The 23,575-nt window shown below is 45.8% G+C and overlaps 1 protein-coding gene across 3 annotated transcripts in view; it reads right to left on the bottom strand.

Moving 5' to 3' along the window:
* The window catches only part of LOC311529168 (hepatocyte nuclear factor 4-beta-like), a 43,207-nt gene that overhangs the window by 5,020 nt on the left and 14,612 nt on the right, over positions 1-23,575 (bottom strand). For 2 of the 3 annotated variants that reach the window (XM_084644928.1, XM_084644926.1), the window contains exons 4-8: positions 10,211-10,317; positions 8,314-8,469; positions 7,605-7,692; positions 4,299-4,451; positions 570-854 (exon numbers count right to left, since the gene is read on the bottom strand). In XM_084644928.1, the coding sequence (XP_084501054.1) occupies positions 570-854; positions 4,299-4,451; positions 7,605-7,692; positions 8,314-8,469; positions 10,211-10,317 (789 nt within the window). The remainder of the gene's footprint in view (positions 1-569; positions 855-4,298; positions 4,452-7,604; positions 7,693-8,313; positions 8,470-10,210; positions 10,318-23,575) is intronic. The other variant, XM_084644927.1, reaches the window with a different exon arrangement.

Below are 23,575 nucleotides of genomic sequence, written 5' to 3'. Positions count from 1 at the left end.
AACTACAAACCAGCAGAAGCATTCCTATGACCTGAGGCACGCCGCACATTTTTACAGGGAGCGGAAGAATCGCTGGTAGCGGGATCACCAGGAGACGTATCCCCAATTTCCTCAGTCCCTTGCGTCCCCTCCTCCTGCTCCCCTCTCTCCTGCGGCACCCCACCATTTCCAACTGTGACGCTGTCATCTTAGTTACCTAAAAGAACTTGATTTCTGCTGCTCCCAGCTCCAGCATTTTGGCTACTCATCTGTGGCCAATCACCCTTTGCGGGTGGCCCCCAGTTCAGCCCTGAATCTGATGTTTTCACAAGGTTACAATTTGCTTTTTGTATTACTACAAAATGTTGTACCCTTGAAGGGGGGTAGAGGGGTGTCTGTTCCATGCATGAGCTAATGAAAAAAGAGTCAGATCCTCAGCTGGCATGAATCACCATAGATCCATCAGCTTCAGTGCCAATGTACATCAACTGCTGATCTGGCTCCAAAGTCTCTTTAATTTGATCAACCTGTGGCATCCCTAAATACGGCATTGGTGTTAGCATTGTTGTTAAGGCCTTTGAAATACTCACGGTTTTCAAGGCATGCAGGGAAGAAAGAGGATCTCAGCGGGGGCGTACCTCCCAGAAGCATTTCTTGCAGCAAGCTGTCAATCCTTGCCACACCGAAGAGTTTCATGAATTGGACCTGCTCTATCATTTGCCAGGTGATGCTCTGGAGCGGTGGCAGGAGGAGGAGAATGTCACTGAACCGCCCTCGTGAGTCGTACTGCCGGTCGTTGATGTAATCCTCCAGGTTGACCTGCACCTGGAATCGCATGTTCTTCACCTTGCCAGGTTCGCTCAGGCCTTTACAGTCTGAGAGACAGAGACAGACAATTTACACTCTCCAGACACAAACACACACAAGCTGGGACAGCTCTCGCAGTCAGCCAGACTCTAGAAGAAAAGATTAAATACACCGATATGGCAAGTGATGGTTTTTTAAAAAATATTTCTCCTTTAGACTAGAAGTTGGAATGGCTCTAATGTGGCAATGTGGCAGCTCAGTGTTAATCTGGAAATAGTTCATATCCCACAGGGAGCAGAGCAATGTCTACAGGGAATAGTAGGAAAATAGGAGTTTGAGTCATGCAGGTAGCATGATTAACAAGCATGGGTGATGGGTATCAGAGGCCTGGGGAGGCTAAGTGTCCCCTAACCCAGGCCCTGGGGCCCTGCCCACACTCTGTCCCACCTTCCTTCTCCCTCTCCCCTGAAGCTGGCAGGGGCTCAGATCCAGCCGGTGGCCTGGAGCTCGGGGCTTGGGCCCACCGGCAGCCAGGGTGGCCAGGGACAGCTCAGGCCGGCCCGGGCATTGGGCCAGCAGCTCAGGCTGGATCTGGCCAGTAGCCTGGTGCTGGGACCAGCCTGGGAGTTGGGCTGGCCAGCATGGCTGGGATAGGCTGGCCAGTGGCTTGGTGTGGCTGGGGCAGGCCAGACAGGGCTCCTCTGGCTGCAGGAGGGGGGCTCCGGGCTCCTCTGGCCATGGTGGTTGTGGCCTCGGGCAGAAGGGATGGGGCCAGCGGGCTAGCCTCCCTGGTCAGGGGCGCGGGGAGGGTGGGTTTCACCTGCCACCCATGTTAACAAGCAAAGGGAAAGATATGAAGAATAGGAGATTAAAATTATTTATGCCCCAAAAGAAGTGGGCGAAGTGCTGAGGACCCAGCTGCTGCCCTTGAATTTAATGCATGCTCAGCCCGTCTGAAAAACCAAGTCACTTCTTTTGGGGCATAAATATGAAGTTAGGGACCTGTCTTTTATTTTTCAAAATCATGGCCAGGATTTTTATGCCAGAACAAAGGCTGTTCCTTGGGGTGTAGAGGCCTGTGGGGAAGTAGATTGTGAAGGTGGAGCTAAGAAACAGCTGTTGCCTGAATGCCTCGTGTAAATGTGGTAGAGATTTTCAATAGATTCCCCATAGATTTTCTAGTTAAGTTCAGAGTCTTGCCTCGTACCTTCAAAGCACTCCACAGCCTGGGCACGGGAAAACTGAAGGATTGTTTTAAAGGTCCAGGATGAAAACTGCGGTTGACAACTCCCCTCCTTTGGCACAATGGAACCCTCAACATAAGAGTAAAGCTCATCTGTGTGGGAGACCCAACTTTCTCGGGGGGCTGGTCTGAGACTGCAGCATGAACTCCCCCAGTAACTAAACCCCTTCCCACACCGTTCCGCTTTCCATTTCAGCTGCGAGGCACGTTTCTTTGGCCTGCCTTCTCCAACATCAAAACAAAGCTACAACGATATTTATAGTTGGGGGGGGGGGAAAGACACTACCAAACTAAGACACCCCCTCTGTACAAGTGTCTCGCTTGGGGGAGGCTGAGAGAACAAACAACGTGTGACGGCTGTGTAGTCACATTTCTTAATGCTATACTGGCAGGCACTCAGATACTAAAGGATGAGCTCAGTATAAAAACCTATATAGAATAGTAAAGGGAAATCGGGATCAAAAACTATCTATCCAAAGTAGTGAAAATAATCCTGAATGGCTTTGGGAGCCATCCAGTGCATGCTTCATGAGAGACCATCCTATCCTCCTGGGGGACTTCAACTCTGTAAATACCTTTGTGGGAATGGCACAGGAACCCGAAAGGGCTAACTGAGGGATCACACGCAGGCTGGGTCTGAAATACACTGCCCTGCTGGACCAGGAAAGAGGCTTTGTATACTGTAACTAATGGAGATGGTACTTATGGTATCTGCCTTTGCTTTTGCAGCGTATAAGCCTAGATGTGATATGCAGTGCATTTCTATTATTTTAATTGGATTTTCTCTCTATGTTCCTAACAAATCTTTTCTTATGCCAGTCCTGGTGGTTTTAGGCTGTTTGGAAATTTCACCCAGACTGTCCCAAAGAATTGAAGCAACTTTCAATGTTTAAGGAGAGGTAGGTAAGGCTGGGTGCCTGCAGTTTAGTCTCTTCAGGACACTCATGAAGAGTATAGACTAAGGAGTCCTCTCCTATTAGGTATGTTGCTTCAAGGCTGCAGCCCTCCAGATACACAGGAAAGGGCTAAGGGCCATGATGAGAAATGAGTTGAAGACACATATGGTGACAAGTAAGTGCCAGTAGAAGAATGTCTCATTTGGCGTTGGCCTAGGTTCAGTTCTCCAGCTGTAAAGTGGGGATAAAAGGACTCAAGATGCAGGGAAGAAAGAGGATCTCAGTGTTGTGAAGGGCTCAGATATTACAGTAATGGGGGCCATGTGAGTAAAAAGATAGGTGTGGGGGGAGGGACAGAAGGATGGATGGATAGCACTCAGCAAGGGGTTAGAGTAAAGAAACGCCGCTGTTCAGGACCATGTGAGCTAGGAAAGCAGCAGGTCTCTGAAGTTCTACTGCAGGCCAGGCCTTTGATATGCCCTCCTCTCTTCCTGTCTGCGAGGTGGCCCCATCCTATCCCCTTCAGTCATGGTTTGCTCTTTGTATCACTCCCCCTGCTGAGTCTAGCCCAGGGTTCAGCAACGTTTGATCAAACAGCTCAACTCTTATCACTTATTTGACACTGGCCTGCCCAAAGAGTGTTATTTTTTTAGAGCCCAAGCATTTGTCATGCTCTCCCAAGCCCTGGAAGGTGCCTTCGTTTGTCTCACTTGAAGCCTAGTCCAAAGCCACCGAAGTCAGCAGAAAGACTCCTGACGGGCTTCGGAGCAGGCCCTAATTTCCCGTTCTCTTTTCCCCAAATCTTCTCTTTATTCTGTCATTTTGCTCTCTTAAGCCATGACCGTGAGACGTTGCAGCATCCTTCCTGATGTTGATGGAAACTGCAGGCAATCAACACTTCTCATGGCCTAACCATTTGTAGATTTTATGCTCCCTCCTGGTCCCTGTTTTAATTCCCATTCTGTTGCTTGGTTAATTCACTGAAAAATTAAATATAGGCATGCATGTCCTCATTTTCTATTGATATACATCACTGAGTGAGGCCGAACTCTGGAAGCAGCTCAGTTCCTGCAGGTTCTGTAAGGTTTTGCATGTGTCTTGGATTGGAGCAAATACTTTGCTTTAATACTTACAAACCTTGCAATTATGCTTCTTAGGGGAGATGAGGGAGTAGAGCACCACAAAATGAAGGAGGATCGACAATAATGGAATTTTCAAGAAATGCCATAAATGATCCTCCTTCTCCCCCCCACCCCAGACTGGACCCCTCACTCCACCCACTTATGTGCCATTTTAGTCCTATCAAGATTCTTCTCTTGGAATCCCATGATCTGCCACTGATGATAGTGGTTTGATAAATCTGAGAGACTTACCTGGGTCAAAGAATATGATCGCTTTAAGGCATGCATACTCATTGTCATCAACCTGGATGTCACGTAAGGGCTTTACCAACTCATCCAGGATTCGAATGGCTACGCGAGCAATTTCCAGTTCTGGGCAGTGCATTGGAATGATGAAATCATTTCCTGAGAAGATGAAAAAACATATGTCTCAGCCATTTATACCAGCTCTTTGGGGCTGGTATAATTTATATAATTTATAATAATTTAATGGCATTATTAAATCACCCATTTCTTCAGACACCAACAGCCATATTTTCAGAATGCAGCATGTGATTGTGTGTATAATTTGCACATGCAGTTTCATGGTCAAATTCAGAATTGACATGGGCGAATAACTACTTAGATGCATTTGTGTGCTTAATTACCCAATTTGTGCATGCAGTTGCCATAACCATTCATGCAAATCAGGTTGATATTACGTGCTGAGTAACATCCTGTTATACCTGTCTGAGCATCTGACCACAAGACTATCATAACTCATGTGTAAGGCTAAGATTTTTTTACAGATATTTTTAGTAAAAGTCACAAACAGGTCACGGGCAAAAAAGAAAAATTCACAGCAGCCGTGACCCGTCTGTGACTTTTACTAAAAATATGGTGACAAAATAGGGATCTGCGGGTCCCCACACTGTCGGAAGCAGGGCAGCTGCGGAGGGGCTAGGAGCTGCTGGCAGCGGCTGCGGGGTACCCCTGCTGCCTCCAGCTCTAGGGGGTCCCCCCCATCTAGGGGGGCTGAGAGCTGTGCGGTGCCCCCGCCTCCCCTGGGCAGCCAGGAGCTCTAGGATTCCCCCACTGCCTCCAGGAGGTCTGGGGTTCCCCCACCGCTACCGGCAGCCCAGAGTTTGGGGGACTTCCCCCACCACCCACGGCGGCCTGGAGCTCGGGGGGGTTCTCCCACTGCCCCTGGTGGCTGGGAGCTGTAGCGGCAGCCAGAGGCAGTGGGGGTACCATCGGGCAGTGGGGGACCCTGCAGCTCCCGACCAGCATAGGCTGAAGTCACGGAGGTCGCTGGAAGTCACAGATTCCGTGACTTCCACGACCTCCATGACTAAATCATAGCCTTGCTCATGTATAATTTTTTGTAGAACTAATTTACCCAAGGTTGGCCAACATAATGTTGTTGAGACCAACCTTTTCCCCCCATCTGCAGTGGAGAATCCTGACAGTTTTTTAAATGGTAGAAGAAAACACCACCTTAAATTACAAGGGAATATCTATCTAATCTAAATATCTGATCTAATCTCTCTTTAGTATTTCTAAAGGACCTACCTATTACCTTAATGTCTAGGCATTAGTATCTAAGGGGATGACTACATCGCAAAGTGACAAGGTGATGGCAGCATGGTATGCATCCCTGTGTCTGCTGTAATTTAGCTAGCACAGGTAACAATACCAGTGTAGATTGGTGACACGTTAGCAAGCAAAGTACATATCCAGGGACCTTAGAGGGCTTGGACTCCGGTTGCTAGCCTGTGCTGAAACTGGTGCCACCATGTCTACGCTGCTATTGTTCCTCCTGCTAGCTAGCTTAAAGCTGACATGGGTATGCCCACCCATGCCCACCCAGGCTGCAATCACACCTTCCCTTTGCAGTGTGGACAGAGCCAAAATGCTTAGTAGAACAGTGAGCGTTCAACATGCATTAACAGAGGTAACATTTACATGTTGTCTCTAGCTAAAGAATCATTTTAATTTTCTGACGATTCCAACTCCAGCACAAATACATTGAACTAAAACTCAAGGCCTCCAAGACCCATGTATGAGTCTCCCCACCTGGACTGGAGATAAGGAGTGAGCTCTTGTCTCTGCGGTATTTCTCCCCTCGCTTTTTCGTTGAGCCAGTACCAAGTTATCCATGAGTCTGAGGATCTATGCAGTGGGAGTTCTATGAGGCTGAGAGGCTGCACGTCATCTCTTCACTGGCTCTGTGGAGATTCCCCAGCAGGACAGTACAGCCCTGGGAAGTAACAATCCTCCTTAAAGAGGACTCCTATGGAAGCCACTGACTGTGGAAGTCCTATCAGAGCGGCTCTTTTGGAGCACCAACGCTGTTAGGTAGCATAGGATACCTGGCATTCTGCTGATCCTTCAGTATCTGTGCAGATCCTGGCAATATCTGGGTTCTTGGAACGAGCCTCATGATCTGTTTGTCCCCCCCCCCTCAGTGGACCATGGGGAAGAAAGCACCTCACAGAGAACCTCATGGACATTTTCTTACCCTTAGCCCTATGGGTTTTTCCTTGGAATGCAGAGATGCGGCCCTGAATTTAAGGGGTGACCATTACAGTCTTTAATTTCCTACCTGGGGAACAAATATTTAAGAATGGGCTCTTCAGTCTATCAGAGAAAGGTATATCAGGATCTAATAGCTGGAAGTTGAAGTTAGACAAAATCAGACTGAAAATAAGGCATACATTTTGAACAGTGACAGTAATTAATCATTAGAACAATTTACCAAGGATCATAGTGAATTCTCCATCACTGACAATTTTAAAATCAAGTTTGGATGTGTTTCTAAAAGCTCTGCTTTAGGAATTATTTTGGGGAAGTTCTATGGCGTGTGATATACAGGAGATCAGACTAGATGATCACAATGGTCCCTTCTGGCTATGGAATCTATGAATTAGATACTCAGAGGCATAAACCTAACAGAGAGCAAATCATGCAGGTTTCTTCCTCCAAACTCACTGTAAGTCTGCCCTCCAATGTTCCAAAGCTGGGTTGCTACAAGGTTTATTGTGCCTAAATTTAAACCAGGAGGGAAGCAAAATCTGAAACCCAGCTTTATATCGACATTCTAGCAACGCTATAGAAGCAGAGGGGTGGAAGGTGCATGTTTGCATTTAATTTGGTGTCATTTTATAATTGAAGTTACCATGTCAAGGGGCCACGGTTTGGTTTGTATTTAATTTTTTTTTCTTAGTCATAACAAAAAAAATTTCATTCTAGCAGCCTGAATTATCAAGACAGTTTGTTGGCTAAAATACAACGATGATCTTGCCTATTTATATATTGTTTGACATCCAGAAAGTTCCCCAAGCTCTTTGGTCTACAAACAGATGTACAGGCTTTATGGAAAAAGGACTTTATCCACCATGGCAGGGCGGCCACCTCTAGAGAGAAGTAGCAACAATTTAACAGCATAAAGCATAACAGGTGAAATATACCTTAGCTAGTTGAATGCAAGGGCAATTGCAGATGGACAGGATACATAATGATTATCCAGCATGTAAATCTGTGCAAACTTCAAAGCAAGAATGAATTATATTATTTTACCTAATAATAGAAAATCTGTATATGGTATTGACCGTTTAGCAACTCCCAGGAGTAGGTGTTCTCCTGCATGGGCTCTTAGCAAGACAACCTGCAGATCACAGGGAAGAAACAGAGCGTATTACACTTCGACAGCAGACAGAGGAACAGTCAGGTGATTGATGTGTACAGAATGGGGAAAATTCTGCTTTCATTTAAATTAGTGCAAATCTGGAATAGCTCCACTGTAGACAATGGAATTACTCCTGGGGTAATTGAGAGCAAAATCTGACCCTAACTTGACTATAGCTTTGACTCTTTAGATGTTAGAAGCATTACATTTACAAAACATTAAAGCAAAACTCGTTTTGCAAAGCAAAAGAGAACACGTTTTGTTTGATATTGCCCTGGAAACAGTGGCTATTGTATCCTTCTACCAGCAGATAACGGTAGAAAAAATACAACCTCCCTTTTGACCCATCATTCCCAGTGCTGGCTCAGCTGATTATATGCAATATTTTTCTTGTCTTCAGTGGGTGGCAATCATTTCTAATGAATTAGTAATAACAAAAGCCTGGCCCTTTGAAATTCCACCTCTCCTGCAAGGAATTTCTTGCTCTACATGGTGAATTCTACTGAATATCACCCAGTTTGATGTTAAAGGGCAGGGACTATGTGTTTATATTAAATATAAATGGATTGAGGGAGTGACAGACACAGAGTCCTATTTCACCTGGTCATCCAGTGGAAGTTCACAGAACGCTGGGATATATTTTGCCCATTCGACAAGGGCTAAAAGCTGCTGTTTCATGGACTCACACACATCATTGATGGTTGCAACCTTCTTCATCGCAATGTCAGCACTGTGCACTGGACTCAGAGCTGAGTACTGAAAGAAAAACAAAGCAGAATTTGGATGTAGAACAGACTTAAGTGTTGCTTTGTTGAACAAAATGTCTGGTCAAGTAGAGTGTAATACGTGTTTCCTACATATCACGGGATTTATGGTTTCCATAGAGCCATTAATTTTGTCCTATCTCAAATATAATGTTTGACATTCATAACGATTTGGGGAGAACTGTATGTTGGATCCAGTGTTGAACGTAAATGACGCAAGAATGTTTGCAGTCTCCACCAGGTGGTGCTGTGTCACAACAGAGGGAGTAACATTGTAAGGAGAGTGATCACTTTACATAAGCTATTACCAGCAGGAGAGTGGGGTGGGGGGAGAGAAAACCTTTTGTAGTGATAATCACCCATTTTTTCATGGTTTGTGTGTATAAAAATGTCTTCTGTCCTTTCCACAGTATGCATCCGATGAAGTGAGCTGTAGCTCACGAAAGCTTATGCTCAAATAAATTGGTTAGTTTCTAAGGTGCCACAAGTCCTCCTTTTCTTTTTGCAAATACAGACTAACACGGCTGCTACTCTGAAACAGAGGGATAGTGACTTGAGCAGTTTATTGTCTGTGTGTTTTACATCCGACTCGTCGGACTTGACAAAGGGATTTTCTTTCTTTTGGTCAAAAGCACAGGATCTGAGCGCCCTGCCAATTATTTAATATGGCAGACCCAAAGAAGCAGCTCAGTCAACTCACCCAGTCTCCCAAGCAGCAGCTTGTTATAAAATACAAACAACCCCATGCATCAATCTTCCTATCTCTTTTCAAAGGTCAATGATGACAAATGGGCCCAGCAGTGTTAACTAAGGACTTGTTCAGGCCTCACAAGCCAGGGTGTGAATCTACAATATGCCAGCCTGCCACCCTGTAACGTTTCTTGTGGGTACTGCTGCAGCGTACTAAATGTTCCATGGTGCCCTTTGATGAGTACGTTACTGCACTTCAGAGTCATGCCTGGGCCCTAATGTTGCCCGCAGACAAGTCCTGAAAGGCGATGCTTTCTAATGCATGTTGCGAATGCAGCAATTCTTGAAGAAGTGAAAACATTTTTATATGTAAAGAAAATCCGCACCATATGTCTGGAAGAAAAGGACCATTTGTATTGGCAATTAAAAAGATGCCCTTATTCATTTGTTTTTTTAAAACAAACTACACCTTGGAGCGTGTGGTAATGGAAGAGGAAGGGAGAGAGGAGAAGATGATGGGACCATTGGGTTTAAATCCTAGTTTATTAGCTCTTTGCTCTTCTGCAACTGTTACCCTAATAATGCTCTGACATTTGCAGATCTTGCATTTATACTGAGGGAAGCCTAGTTCCTAACAAGTTATATACTGTACCTACAGGAATCTCTTCATGCATCATTGAAATGCAGCCACCTCTGGGGTGAAACAAAGCAAATCAAGTGGACAGCAAAGCAATTCAGCAATTTAGGATAAGAAGCAAAGAAGACTACCGTATCCTGCTGGACTGCCGGGGGGAATTGGTAGGTAGAATGTAATTGCTCAGACCTGTAGCCAGGACATAGATGCTAGGATGCTTGGGCACTGGGTCAGCAATGACCCAGAGAGAACAAGAGAGAATCATTAATATTGCTTCCTGTTGTAATTAGTTGTTCCATCTAAGTGCCATCCAAGGACTGAGTAGACTCATCCCCGCTTAGTTGGACGAGTTCACAGATGAAGCGGCCATAAACCCCCTTCTAATGATGATTATCAATGTAGTTCATACCTGTTGTGCCATAGCCTCGGCCTGGGTCAGCACAGTGATTGACAGGGATCCATTGTCTTCATAGCTACTCCTGCGAATGCTAATCCTGTCCCGTTCATTCTGCACAGCTTCAAAGAGAGAAAGGAGGACAGTCATGTGATGAGTCAGAGATTGCCTTTCCCTGTCATCACCGATCACAGCTATTTACTATCATCGAGAACTCTACAATTTGCTAGTCATTTTATGAATCCATAAAATACATACTATTCAAACTGTCAACAATTTAAGTAGAGAGACACGGTGGGTGAGCAAATATCTTTTATTGGACCACTCTCTTGCCGACCAATGGTATTACATCCCTCACCTTGTCTCTCTAATATCCTGGGATCAACGTGGGTACCACAACACTGCATACAGCAATTTAAATAGTTATTTTAATGTTAGTAATAATTTTATGAGTATGTTGTATCGGGGGAAAATGATTACTGACTACAATGGCTTCTCTAATGAGTGTTCCAGCATGTCCTACCTGTAGGAGAGCATATGTGTAACATGCCCTTCAATTTCAGGGCCTACTTCTGCTACGAAATCCACATGGACAGACCCTTGCACCCACATGGAGAAGTTCCAGTGGTATTTATTATTTGTATTATGGTAGAACCTAGAGTCTCCCACTGACAGCAGAGACCCATTGAGTTAGGTGCCGTATAGACCCACAGTAAAAGACAATCCCTGCCGTGAAGAGCTTTCAATCTAAATAAATGCTAGAAAATAGTCAAGGCTGGGAGGGAAAATAGGGGCATAGAGAGATGACCCTGATCACCCTGATTCCCCAAGATGACCCTGCAGGTCAGTGGAAGAGCCAGGAATAGAACCTTGTGTGCATGGGTCCCATTGTCTCCAAATTATCCCCAAAGTGTTTCACAAAGTCAACCGTTCGTCTCTCTCACCAGCAAAAGATGGTCCAATACAAGATATTGCCTCTCCCACTTTGTCTCATTCAAATTGGAACAGAAGTGGGTGGGAAATCAGAGCCAGGGAGAAAAGATGAGGCTGAGCGTTGACGACATGAAGAAATACAGGCAGGCTGGTCCAGGTGCCAAGAGCTGCAGAAGAGGCAGCCCAAGAAGTAAGAGTGGCGAGCAAGAGTAAGAGAGGATGGTGCAAGATGAGTAGAGCAAGCTGGCAAGGGTGCAGAGAGAAAGATTAAGAGCCTCATCCAAAGTCTGAAGAAGTCAATGGGAATCTTTTCATTGATTTCAGTGGTCTGTAGAGAGGCTCTAAGCCCATGAGATTTGATGCAGCAACGCCCTGGAACGTTTGAAAACCTGGGAAGAGACTTCTGAATGGGACCCTGAAATGAACAGGAAGTTGTCTGAGGTTTGCGTGATGTGGTCACATTTCTCAGTGGCTTGTGTCCCCATCACGCTATTGCCACACTCACACCACTGGGAGAAATGTTGTGTGATGTGCCTATGGAGGGTTACTTTATTTCTATCCTGTTCTATACACGGTCTTATTCACACTCATCACCATAGTATCTGAGTTCCTTCCAGCAGCGCATTAAGAAACATGGCTACCTCTCTGCCATGTGTTTGTTTTTTGCATCCTCTCCCCAGAGTGAGATGTGTGTGCAGTGGAGTGTCTTGTTTTGGAAGATGGTTTGTTGTTATTAATACATAGATGTGGTGCTCTGTGTTTGGTAGAGAAGGCAAGGTCAAAGAGGTGTGCCTTGCACTTGGAACAGAAAGCAGTGAAATCTGTGATGATCCTTAAAGGGTAAGAACTTGGCCATGTTCCTCTAGTTGCACATGTGACATTGGAAAATCCAGTCTGGGCCTCTGCATCAGGAGAACGCAGCAACAATTGTACTGTATTTCCTGGTACTTGGTCTCCGGGATGATTTCCCAGTGATGGGGTTGGGATGGAGGAAGACCAGCAACCATCTCTATGATCACTGCATTAAAGAAACCCACAGATTCTGGAACCCTCCCCATAAAAGACCAGCAGACTTGTTCATGATGCTGATCATTCCTTAGAAGAGATCACTCCTAATTAATGGGCTATCTACCAAAAAGAGGAAGCTGGTGCATAACTAAGGAAGTAAATAAAGAAAAGATTTGTTTCAAATCAAAGTGTCCCATTAATAACAGCAACATAACTCCCCTTTGGAAACATTCTTCCCTTCATACACCAGGGGAAACAATTCCCAGGTCATAAATTGTCAGACATTCAGCAACTTGTTCAGACACTTGCGAAAGTTTCTCAGTTGAGAAAGTATCACACTGTCTGCCAGGATTTTCTTTCTAGACAGACGGACAAACCCACTCTCATCCACTGGATAAAATTGCACTGACCTTTCAGCTGTGGGCTCTACCACTCAGTGTGCTGCAAAAGAAAATGAATGGACTGCTATCTGGCTTTACAATCGAAAGCAGTAAGAAAATCACAACTGGCCTTGGATTCTTTGGTTCGTAGAGTGTTCTGATAGCCCTGGATGCCTCACAGCTTTGGGTCCCCACTGTTTAATAGTGATCAAGCACCAAACCTCTAACGGGAAATGCTCCTGCCTTCAATGACAGCAACCAAACACCACAGAGGAATCCTGTTTATAATGCCGAGCGCCATACTCTGCTCACATAAAGAAACCCAAGTGCTTGCTTGCTTGGCTGACATTTTGTCATCCCAGTGAGTGCTCGAACTACTGGGCTAGAGTCAGTATCTTTTGCTCTGGCCTACTGAATATTTAATTATTTATGCAAAGAGAAATAACTCCGACGGGAGAGCATGAGAAAAGCTGAGGCTATAGGCCAATGGGTAAGGTGTGCCTCTAGAACATGGGAGACCCGAGGTCAAGTCTCTGCAGATGAGACATTTGTGTTTAGATCTTCCACCCACCAAGGGAGTTGGCTCTTCTGGGGCGTCTCATGTTTTTTCATGAAAAATTTCAAAGGGGCTTGGTTCGTTCCACTGAGGAAGGAAATAAAATTCTGAAACGTCAATATTTTTCACGTAATGGAATTTTTCCGGCCAGCCCTAGATGCAGTTGAAAATTGCCATTCTTCTTTTCAAAACGGAATGTTCACCCTCTCGCAGTTGGTTCAGAAGGAAATTTTAGCTCATTTGCCGAACCTCTTTGAAATAAAGTCTTTTAACTTCTTTGAAATAAATTTGCAAATACATTTTTTTCCCACTGTTCAACCAGACTTAGCAACCTTGACCCTTTAACTTTGTTAAGCACATTGGGATACAATTTGTTTGCAGGATGCTCTGCCAAATAAAATGCTCTAACTGTATGGATGTTGACGATTGAATAAAAGCCCAGCCAATGAAAAAAAAAATCTCCCCTTTCTTTGCAAACAGAAACTAGCTGTGAGAAAGGTCTGTTCTGCTCTGAGCATAGAATGCAGGCAAAGTAATAACAAGGTAACAAGTGGCTTTGCTGAGAATTACAGCTCCCTTTAATTTCAGCATCAGTTTAGCCTGCTGAACTCTGTTCACACACTATGGACTCGCTGCAGCAAAGAATGATCACTGCAATAAGCATACGCGAGGAAGGATCTCGAACAAAGACTCAACAGTATCCTGACAGTTCATACATTTTGGCGACGTACAGCTCAGAAATTCAATCCATGACTTCTTAAAGCTCAGGAAGCAGCAAGGTTTAGCATGTAACGATAGTACAGTACATCTCTATCTACTCCTACGTACATGTCTGAAATCAAAACTCCCTTTGGTTACATACCGGGCTGACTCAGATGGGCAGACTAGATTTAACTCTAGCAAGCAAAGGTTCTGCGGCAGTTCTTAATATGATATATTAACCCCCTTGGATATTGCAAGTTTCTATTGTATAACTATATGTTGTAAATTCCCTGGGACAAGCTCTTTTTTGTCATATATATGGACAGTGGCTAGCCCAATAGGAATGGTCTTTAGGACTCCCAGGAGTTGCTGCAATGCAAATATTAAATAATAATATTATACCCATCCATGTTCACCTAATCATCCCTTTAACCTCAGTTTGAAAGAGACCAGTATTCTAAGGATTAGCTGGCTGGCACTTGAATAAAAAATGCAGAACCCATGAAGATGTTTCAACAGCCTGCGGAAAGAGTTGTGCTTTCCTATTTATCTTATTTGCTTGGTCCTCATTGTCGTCTTTTTTGGCATTTCAAAAGGTTTTGCTTAAAAGCCACTCGTGTCCTTAAAATACCAGACCGTTTAGGAGCAGATGCTGGCAGACTGGCAATGAGAGACAAGCCTCTGCAATGTATTTAGATGCCTAACTCCCATTGGCACCTTTGAGGCTCTGGGCCATAGTGACCAAATGTCACCCTCCTTCCAGCCGCCTGAGTAAAACGAGTGTGAGGGTTTCTTCCTTTGAGGCAGAAAAATGACTGGCGCTCTTATGGGGGTCTCAAGGAAGAGACCAAAGACCAGGGCTGGCCTTTGGGGTGGGCCGTACGGGCCCCCGCCCAGAGTGGCCTGCCCAAGGGGGTGCCGTGCGCAGGTTTTGGATTCCCACCGGACCTGCTGTCGAGAGGCCAGCTGGGCTGACGGAGGCGGCAGGGCAGGCAGGAGAGCAGCAGCGTGGGGGGGCGGGAGAGACGACCAGCCGCGGAGCCCGGAGCAGGGGGTGCCCCTCTTCCGCTCCACATGTGCAGCCGCTGCTGGTCCTGTGTCCCCTCACCCTGCCTTCTTCCTGGAGTCGCCTCTGGCCTGGGAGCATCCTCCTGTCTGCTCTGGGGCGGGCGGGGGGGCTGATGGTGGGGTGTCCCCCGCATTTCTACTGAGCTGGAGTGATGGGACATGGGGAATCTGTGTCTGCTGCTGCCTCTCTGGACCCAGAGAGGCTGCTGGCAGCTGCTTGTGTCTGAACAAGCCTAGTTCAGGCTCCTGACCCTGAGGGCTTTCTTAAAGAGACAGTGCACTCACACACTCCCCTCAACACCACCCCCTCCTTCACCACACACCCACACTGGTTCCTTCACAGGGCCCCAACACCCACACCAGGGCTCCCTGCATCAAGGTCACTTCCCGACCTGGGCTGTGCTGAGGCAGCAGGAGCTGCTGCTCTCCTGCCTGCAGGGAAAGTGACCTAGATGCAGGAAGCTCAGACATTGCTCCTTGCTCCCCCCTCACAGCCCCCTAGGGCTGTGGGGGGCAGAGGAGCAGCACTTCGGTGGGGGGAGCAAGCAGCAATGCCAGCTGCTTTGTGCATCCAGGTCAGGTTCCCCATGTGGGTGCAGGAAGGGGATGCAAGGGTTAGGGGCAAAGGGGACACAGTGCAGGGGTTAGGGGCTCAGGAAGGAGGTGCAGGATGTAGGAGTGAAGGGGACACAGTATAGGGGCTAGGGGCACAGGAGGGGACAGGTGTTGGGATGAAGGGGGCACAGTGCAGGGGTGAGGGGCTCAGGAGGGGGCAGCTGAGGTGTTGGGTACAGGAGGGGGGCAGAGATTGGAAGTGAAGGGGGTGTAGGGATTAGGGGTGCAAGAGAGGGAGCAGGCATTGGGGCGAAGGGGACACAGTGCAGGGGTTGGGGCACAGAAGGGGACAGGTGTTGGGATGAAGGGGGCACAGTGCAGGGGTGAGGGGCTCAGGAGGGGGCAGCTGAGGTGTTGGGTACAGGAGGGGGGGCAGAGATTGGAAGTGAAGGGGGTGTAGGGATTAGGGGTGCAAGAGAGGGAGCAGGCATTGGGGCAAAGGGGACACAGTGCAGGGGCTGGGGGGGGAGGCCGGTTGGGGTGCCTTGGGACCCCATGGGGATCAGAGGCACGGGGGGGGCGCCATGCCCACGGGGGTCAGGGGCACCAAAATGCATGTTTGCCCAGTGTGCCATTTTCCCGAAGGCCGGCCCTGCCAAAGACTGAATAGACATGGAGACCGAACTCCCTTGGAGGTGGGGAAAGTACTTTGGTGGAGAGGAAGGGCAGGCTGCCCCGATGTACCTGGGCTGTAGAGATGTCTTCAGGCTCCAGGGCACGTTTCACTGACAGTAAATTCACGTTAAGGAAAATATTATACTATGGAAAGAGACCGTATCTCCCTCCACACCCTCCTCGCTGTGGAAGAAAGCTGCTGTTACGGGTAGTTTTCCAGCCTTGTCACAAGCCTGGAGATTCCAGAACTCTCACCAATTTCTTACTGCCAAGTGGAAGCTGGGTGTGTCTTGAAGGCCTTGCATCAGGATTTAAATTCAGCTGGAGCCGGCCGGAGCAAAGCTCCGGTAAATATTATCAAACCCGTGGGAGCCCTGGCATGTCCTCTGGGGCTAAAGCCTCAAATCCCATTGCACCACATGGGGCTAAAGCCCCGAGGCTCCAGGAGATACTGGGGGAGACTTTAAGCCCTGCCTTGAATCATTTGTCATGACAGAGAGAAGATGGGGCACTAAGCAGGACTCTCAATAGCACCACCTGCCTGCCCTCCTGACCCAACTAGATTAAGAGCCAAGAAGGTGAAAGGGCCCAACCAGTGACTGGATAAATATCTTCTGTTATCTACCCTCTTCAGAAATACAGTATTTGGCCCCAGAGAATTTGAATTTGCTGTATAAGTCTTCCCTCTTTTGGGGGGGAGGGGATAACAGAGTACACTGCATGATTCCCATACAAAAGTGTCACTGGAATATTGTGTAATGCTTAGGTACCGTGTGTACACATCCCTTCTAAGACCTGGGATCCACAGTAACACGGGGCGCACCTTATCTTTTGTTAAAAAAATGCTTATTTCTTAGGTAGGGCTTTTCATCAGTCAATCTTCTCAATCTTTAATGCATTTATCCTCACAACCCCCTTGGGAGGGAGGGAAGCTTTATTATTCCCATTGTACAGATGAGGGACTGAGGCACAAAGAGGCTAAGTGTCCCAAGGTCACACAGGACACCCATGGGAGAGCAGAGGATTGGGCCACTGGACCATCCTTTCCCCTTAAAAGACTCCAGTAGTCTACCATAGGAGGTTGACGCCATTCCTGTACAACCCTGGGCTGTTCTTATCTAAAGGCAGATGTGAGAAGATCAGATGCTTCAAAGCATGGCTTTCATATGCTATACTTGTTATTTGCAGGGTGATAGCACCTAGGAGCCTCGGTCTCGGACAAGGAGTGCATTGTGTGTACAAACACAGAGCAGCAAGATAGTCTCTACCCCAGAGACCTTACAACGTTTAGGGCTTGATCTTTCAATAGTGCGACTTGAATGAAAGCGTGGTTGCAGGATCGTCCCCTTAATTTACCATCCATGGAAGCTAGTAGCTCTAATTGTATTGCAGCTGTAGGATACCTACGCTTGGGGTACATGCTAAATGTTATTGCCCCTTCACTGGTGTATCAGGAAAATCATCACTGATTGCAGCATGCAGAAGAAATCTCACCATCTTAGAAAGCCAGTCATGAAATCAACTAGAAACAAGCTTTGCAGAATTTTACACTACAATCAGTAAGGAACTTCTTGCAGCAATCAAACCTGGGGCTTGATTCTGGAAATCTGAATGTAGCCCTGTTATGTTGAATGGGCCTTCTCATGTGAGTAATGCTTATGCGTGTGAGGAGGGTTGGAGGAATGGGCTATATAACCAAACCCTACCACTTATTTTATAGAGGTCCCATAAAGCTAAATAAACCCATTAATATTCCCATACTGAACAGCTCCCTTTAAAAGAACTGAATTGTTCGTTGTTTATCTCACACAAGTTTCTAATACAGCTTTTATGGCGCATATTTTAGTACTTCCCGCACACCTTGATAAGGTCTATCTTTTAGTGTAAGTGGATGGTACAGAATGACTTTCTCAAGGTGATTTTGGTGTTATCACTAAAAGTACGTGGCATAACACATCGAATATAGTTAATATTTTACATACTATGAAATCAAGTGATCGCTACACGGTAACTGCATTACAATATTTATTATGCTTGTAAAAATAGGAGAGAGGTCAATCTGAAATGCTGCATGTGGCTGTGATGGCTGAAAGGCTGGTACTCCGAAAAATGGATGGCCCCAGCAACCCAAACCATTATGCTTGGAATTTGCATTGGAGTTGGCAAACTTGTACTAAGGGCCAAATCCAGTGCAGTATCCCACAGTCACCTGTAGCCTACTCTTTCCAGGAGAAGTTTGTTCCACAGTTAGGGCAAGACTCAGGTACTCCAAGACCACAAATGTACTTGCCCCTTGAATAGTTGCTCAAGATACCTTTCACATATTGGCAAAACCTGAAATTGCATCAAATTGTCCTCTCTGGGGTGAGTTCCTAAGGGTTTGCCTCCAGGGCAACTGAATGCGTGGCAAGCCAGGGTGAGACTCCACAGCGCACTAGCCTGCTGGGCATGAAGGGTACATTTACACAGCAAAAAAAGGCCCGTGACAGCAAGTCTCAGAGCCCAGGTCAACTCACTGCAGTGTAAACAGTTGGGCTTGACTTTGAGACCAGGTTATGAAAGCTGGCGAGGGGGTGGGTGGCTACAATCTGAGTCCAAACATCTACACGGTTATTTTTCGCACCGTACCACCAGCCAGAGTCCGTTGACCTAGCCTCAGACTTATTGCCACAGGTTTTATTTTGCTGTATTGACGTACTGGGGGTCACTGTGTGGAGCCTGCGTGTTGACATGCATCTGTAGCAGCATCCACACTGTGACTAAAACATGACAAGCTCACGTGCTGTGGATTCACACCCTGGCTTGCTGTGCACTAAGTCACCGTGTAGACAAGCCCATAGCCGCAGGACTAGGGCCATGAGGGGATGTTACTGGTCTACGTGCACTGAGATTTTTTCAGGTAGCTGTTAGTGTTGCTAGTGTGGAGAAACATCCTTTACTTGTAGGGATCTGTGCTTGGCATTATTCGCAGAGGGCAACAGAATACCTGAGGCTCAGAATACCTATTGCAGGACATCTGGGTTCCATTTCTAGGTCTGCCACTAATGTGCTGAATAGCCTTTGTCGAGTAGCTTTCCTGGTCATTGAAACACCACCTTTCCACAAAAAAGCCTTTTGTCAAAATAACTCTGACCGGCTGTAATCATTTCCCAACCGGTTCGAAGAATGGAAAAAGCATAAGAGCAGAACAGACGTGAAGAGAGACCTCAGTTGAGTCATAGACAGACCTCCTGACCTAAATGGGAAATGCAATTCCCTCAAGGCCCGCGATACACTTCCTACCGAGGGGAATTCCACAGCTCAGGCCTGGTGGTTGAACAATGCCTTCCCCAGACCGTTCCTCATTAATATAATGACTGACAGCAGACCAACCTGTGCTGACTCTAACAGCTAAGCGGGAATATGGGGCGAGGTCTCTATAGTGTGTGTTGTTAGTGTCTGAACCATATTGTCACACTCCGACTGTGAAAGCTTTGCTCCCCTGCAGACTTTACTAGCCTCTCTGAAATTATAATGCCAACCAACCCTCAGGTGAAGTGATAGGATGGAACAGACAACTCAAAGAACAAAGGGATAGTGGTGATTGTGTTGCACTGGGGAATGGGCAAAGCTATAGTCTCATTTGCGTTTCCTTCAGCTCAGTACCCATCCAAAAGAGCTCTGCTACCTTTGCTTGCTCCTGTCAGAATCCATCGGTGCACATGGTGCTGTCTGGAATGGAAGTCACTGCTGCAGACACAGCCGAAAGAGAAGCCAGCCTTCTGATGGCAGCAGCTGCTGGGTGATGAAAGGAAGGATATGCCCAGAACTTTTCAATAATGACGAGGGAGTGAAGGAACCTTGCCATGGGTCCCTGATTACTGCTTAAGCCTGTGTCTCTGAAGAGACAAACAGGGAATCTGTTATAGCTACAACCAACATGCCCTGGCATGTTTGAACTATCCTGACTGTGGAAAGTACAAATCAAACTAAATACATTCTCCATCTGACACAAAAGAGAGAGCTTAAATCATTAGAGCCAGTCTGGACCTTTCTTCCATCAGGACCGCATTGAACATGCTGGCCACTCAGAATCCAGGCAGATTGCAAAGCGCTGTACATATTGGGCCCCTGAATAAATAGTGCTGTGTTTGTCATCCAATTAGTGGAATTGCAACAAACAGACCTTATTTCCCAAACCTTTCTGTCCTTGCTACATTGCCACATAGGCTAGAACTGGGAACAGAACACATGAGTCATGAGTGTGCACTAAATCCAATAAATAAAAGTGTCAACATTGATTCCACCTCAGCAGCAGCAAACCCATCACTTTCCATAGATGTTTGAGCAAAAACTCCTGTTTAATAACCATCCATCTAAGTTCATTGTTCTATAACAGTCAACGGCCTCATTCAGCTTTGCCGTTCTTGGGATGATCTCAATAAGCCAACTGGAGGTCCTGAAGCAAGTGCGTGTGTGCACGCAGACTGACAGCTATGAGTCACACAATAATGGATCTGGCAAGGAGACCAGGTGACATCTGGTGAGCACAGAGCTTTCGCAATCTTCTGATCCACAGTAACAAATTGACCCTTTCTGTTGCCTGGGCTGAACAGAAGGGTCTGATTTTTCAAAAGGCCTGAACCCAACTTCTGATGTTGTAGGTGTGATTTTGCATCTGCAACTAAACCGCACGATCCATGTAACAGCCTGCTATATGAGTACCGTGCGGTGTAGAAGATACATGAGTGCGTGTGTCTGTGTCTGCAATTACTTGCGGGAGCCAAATTATGGCCATAGAATCTGAACTTGTGGTTTCAAAAATCAGGCGGAGAAGATGTGAAAACTACAGCGAAGAACCAAGTTATGAATGTTTTGAACCATTAATCAAAAAAGCCCTGGATACCTGCCTAGCAAAAGAAATTGACGTGAATAATAATAATACTAGTTAATATAATCCTTTCTACTTCTGCACATGCCCTTTATCAGAGGAACCCAAGGAATTTTACAAACATTAATGCTTTCCCTCAAAGGGGTATCGAGGGCTTAAATATTAACTCTATTTACTGATGGGTAAACTGAGTCCCACAAAGTTTAAAGCTGGGATTTTCAAAAAAGTTGCAAGGAGTTAGACCAGTGGTGGGCAACCTGCGGCCCGTCAGGGTAATCCACTTGTGGGCCACGAGGCAGTTTGTTTACATTTCCACAGCCGCCCGCAGCTCCCAGTGGCTGCGGTTCACCGTTCCCAGTCAATGGGAGCTGTGGGAAGTGGCATAGGCAGCAGGGTGTGTCACACCCCGGTGCACCATAGATAAGCTGCTCTAACCCCGGGGCAGATGTGGCTACGTCGATGGAAGAATTCTTCCATCGACCTAGCTACTGCCACTCAAGGAGATGGAGTTCCTGTAGTGACAGAAAAACCCCTTCTATCCATGCAGGAAGCGTCCACACTACCGCTCCACAGTGGCACAGCTATGGCTCTGGAGCTATGCCGCTGTTGTGCCCATAGTGTAGACATGCCCTTGGGCTTCTTTGAAAATTGCAGCCTATCTAAATTGAAGCCGGGTCACACAGCAAGTCAGTGCCAGGTAGGGTGACCACACAGCACCTGTGAAAAAACGGGACAGGGGGTGGGGGGTAATAGGCGCCTTTATAAGAAAAAGTCCCAAAATATGGGACTGTCCCTATAAAAACAGGACATCTGGTCACCCTAGTGCCAGGGCTAAAAACAGCTCCCAGTGTCCTGATTCCTGAGCATTAGATACACTTCCTCCTTTCATGAAAGGTAAAGTGTACAGTGGTAGAAAACTTACATGGAAGCATTGTGAAAGAAAGCAGGGATCAAAGCTTCGCCTACCCAAAGATATTAAATCAGGAATGAGAATGAATGTGAAAATTACAATAGGATATATTCATTTGATCTCCACACCTAGTCACCTCCCATTCTCCTGTGTCAATTCCACCAGTTAAATATTTAATGCCTTTCAACTAATCAACCTATATATCCTGCTGCAGTCTCGTAAGCCAGTTCAACCAGTCGCCTGAGAATGGCTGGCCACGTTCTAGTCTCCCACATCAGTTCCTTGAACAACTTGAAACAGTAAGGAGAAGTGGTTATAGTCCAGTGCTTTTGCTCCACAATTTCAGATGTTGCTTACTCTATGGTCATTTAAATGTGTTATTAAAATGTACTAATATGATACAGGTTTTTAAAATAGTGCTCTATTGTCAGAGATTCTATAGTAGGATTTTCAGAAGTGCTCAATTTTGGCCTAATTTTGCTCTGTTTGAAGTCAATGAGACTTTACCATTTACTAATTCTTTAAGCCAAATTCTTTAGTTTGGAGCATACAACTCATTTTGGGCGTCTTTCAGATGAGATATAAAACCAAGGTCAGAAATCCAATGCCACTTTTCACAAAAACAGGTGGCAGCCTTAGGTCCTGGCAAATGCCAGTTTGGATAACATCATCCTGGTTCCCTAAATCCCAAAATGCCAGTTTGTCAAAACCAGATCTGCTTGGGAAATAGGATTGGGTTTGATGAATTTCTCAACTTGCAAAAATGTCAAGAAATACAGTTTTGAAATTTTCAGAATTATTTTTAAAATGTCAAATTCCATTTTTGTGGTTTGAAATGACTTTTCAATTAAAAATTTAACCTAATTAGTCTGGAAAAAGTTGAAATCAAACACTCATTACATTTTACAAATAAACAAAAAACATTTTGAAATTACTGTATTGAAACCAAACATTTCATCTGACCCCAATCAAAGAAAATAGATGTATGTGTTGGTTCATGAATATTTTTGAGATTTTGACTTTTCTGTCTGATTTTAGACAGAATTAGACAGGAAAAATTCTGAACACAAAAATATTTGCAGGATGGAAAAACCAGTTCCCATGCAGCTCTATTATTGTACTCCAGACCCAACATTCCAGGATATTGATGAGTTTTGTCAAGATGAAAACATTTTAGGAACACAAAGTTTCCATGCTTGCACCTGAATATATTCAGCAGTAGGTCTGGCAGTGGTGATCATACTCTGTAGTGATGATAATACAGCCTCGTAATACCACACCCAAGGCATGTTCTGAGTCTGAATACTAAATATGTCAGATCTCGTTCATGTACGGTGAGAAGACAGTGCTATTGCCACATTCTGGAAAGCCTGGTTGCTATTACAATTAAGCTTGCTAAAATATAGTAATGAAGAACGTGCCAAATTCCACAGACTTGTGTCTAATTGTCTCAGTGTGTTATGGTGACATAGTGGGTGTATGTAACCAAAAGGCAATGCACAAATGTTTCCACTATTACCGTAGCTATTGAACAATCAGAAGACAAGATTTTTTCATAAAGCTGAATATTACCTAGAATTATTCAGAGTTAAGAAATGGATTTGAATTTTTGTGCACACCATCGTGCAAGAAAATGATGTACTCTTTTTGCATTCAGTATGGTGTGCAGTCAGTCAAGACACTGCTCTAGGCTCATCAAAATATTTCCTACCGGTTTGCAAAA

Source organism: Lepidochelys olivacea, assembly GCF_965140295.1.
Source record: "Lepidochelys olivacea isolate rLepOli2 genome assembly, chromosome: 12".
Taxonomy (NCBI): Eukaryota; Metazoa; Chordata; order Testudines; family Cheloniidae; genus Lepidochelys; species Lepidochelys olivacea.
This window is presented reverse-complemented; position numbering and strand designations above follow the sequence as displayed.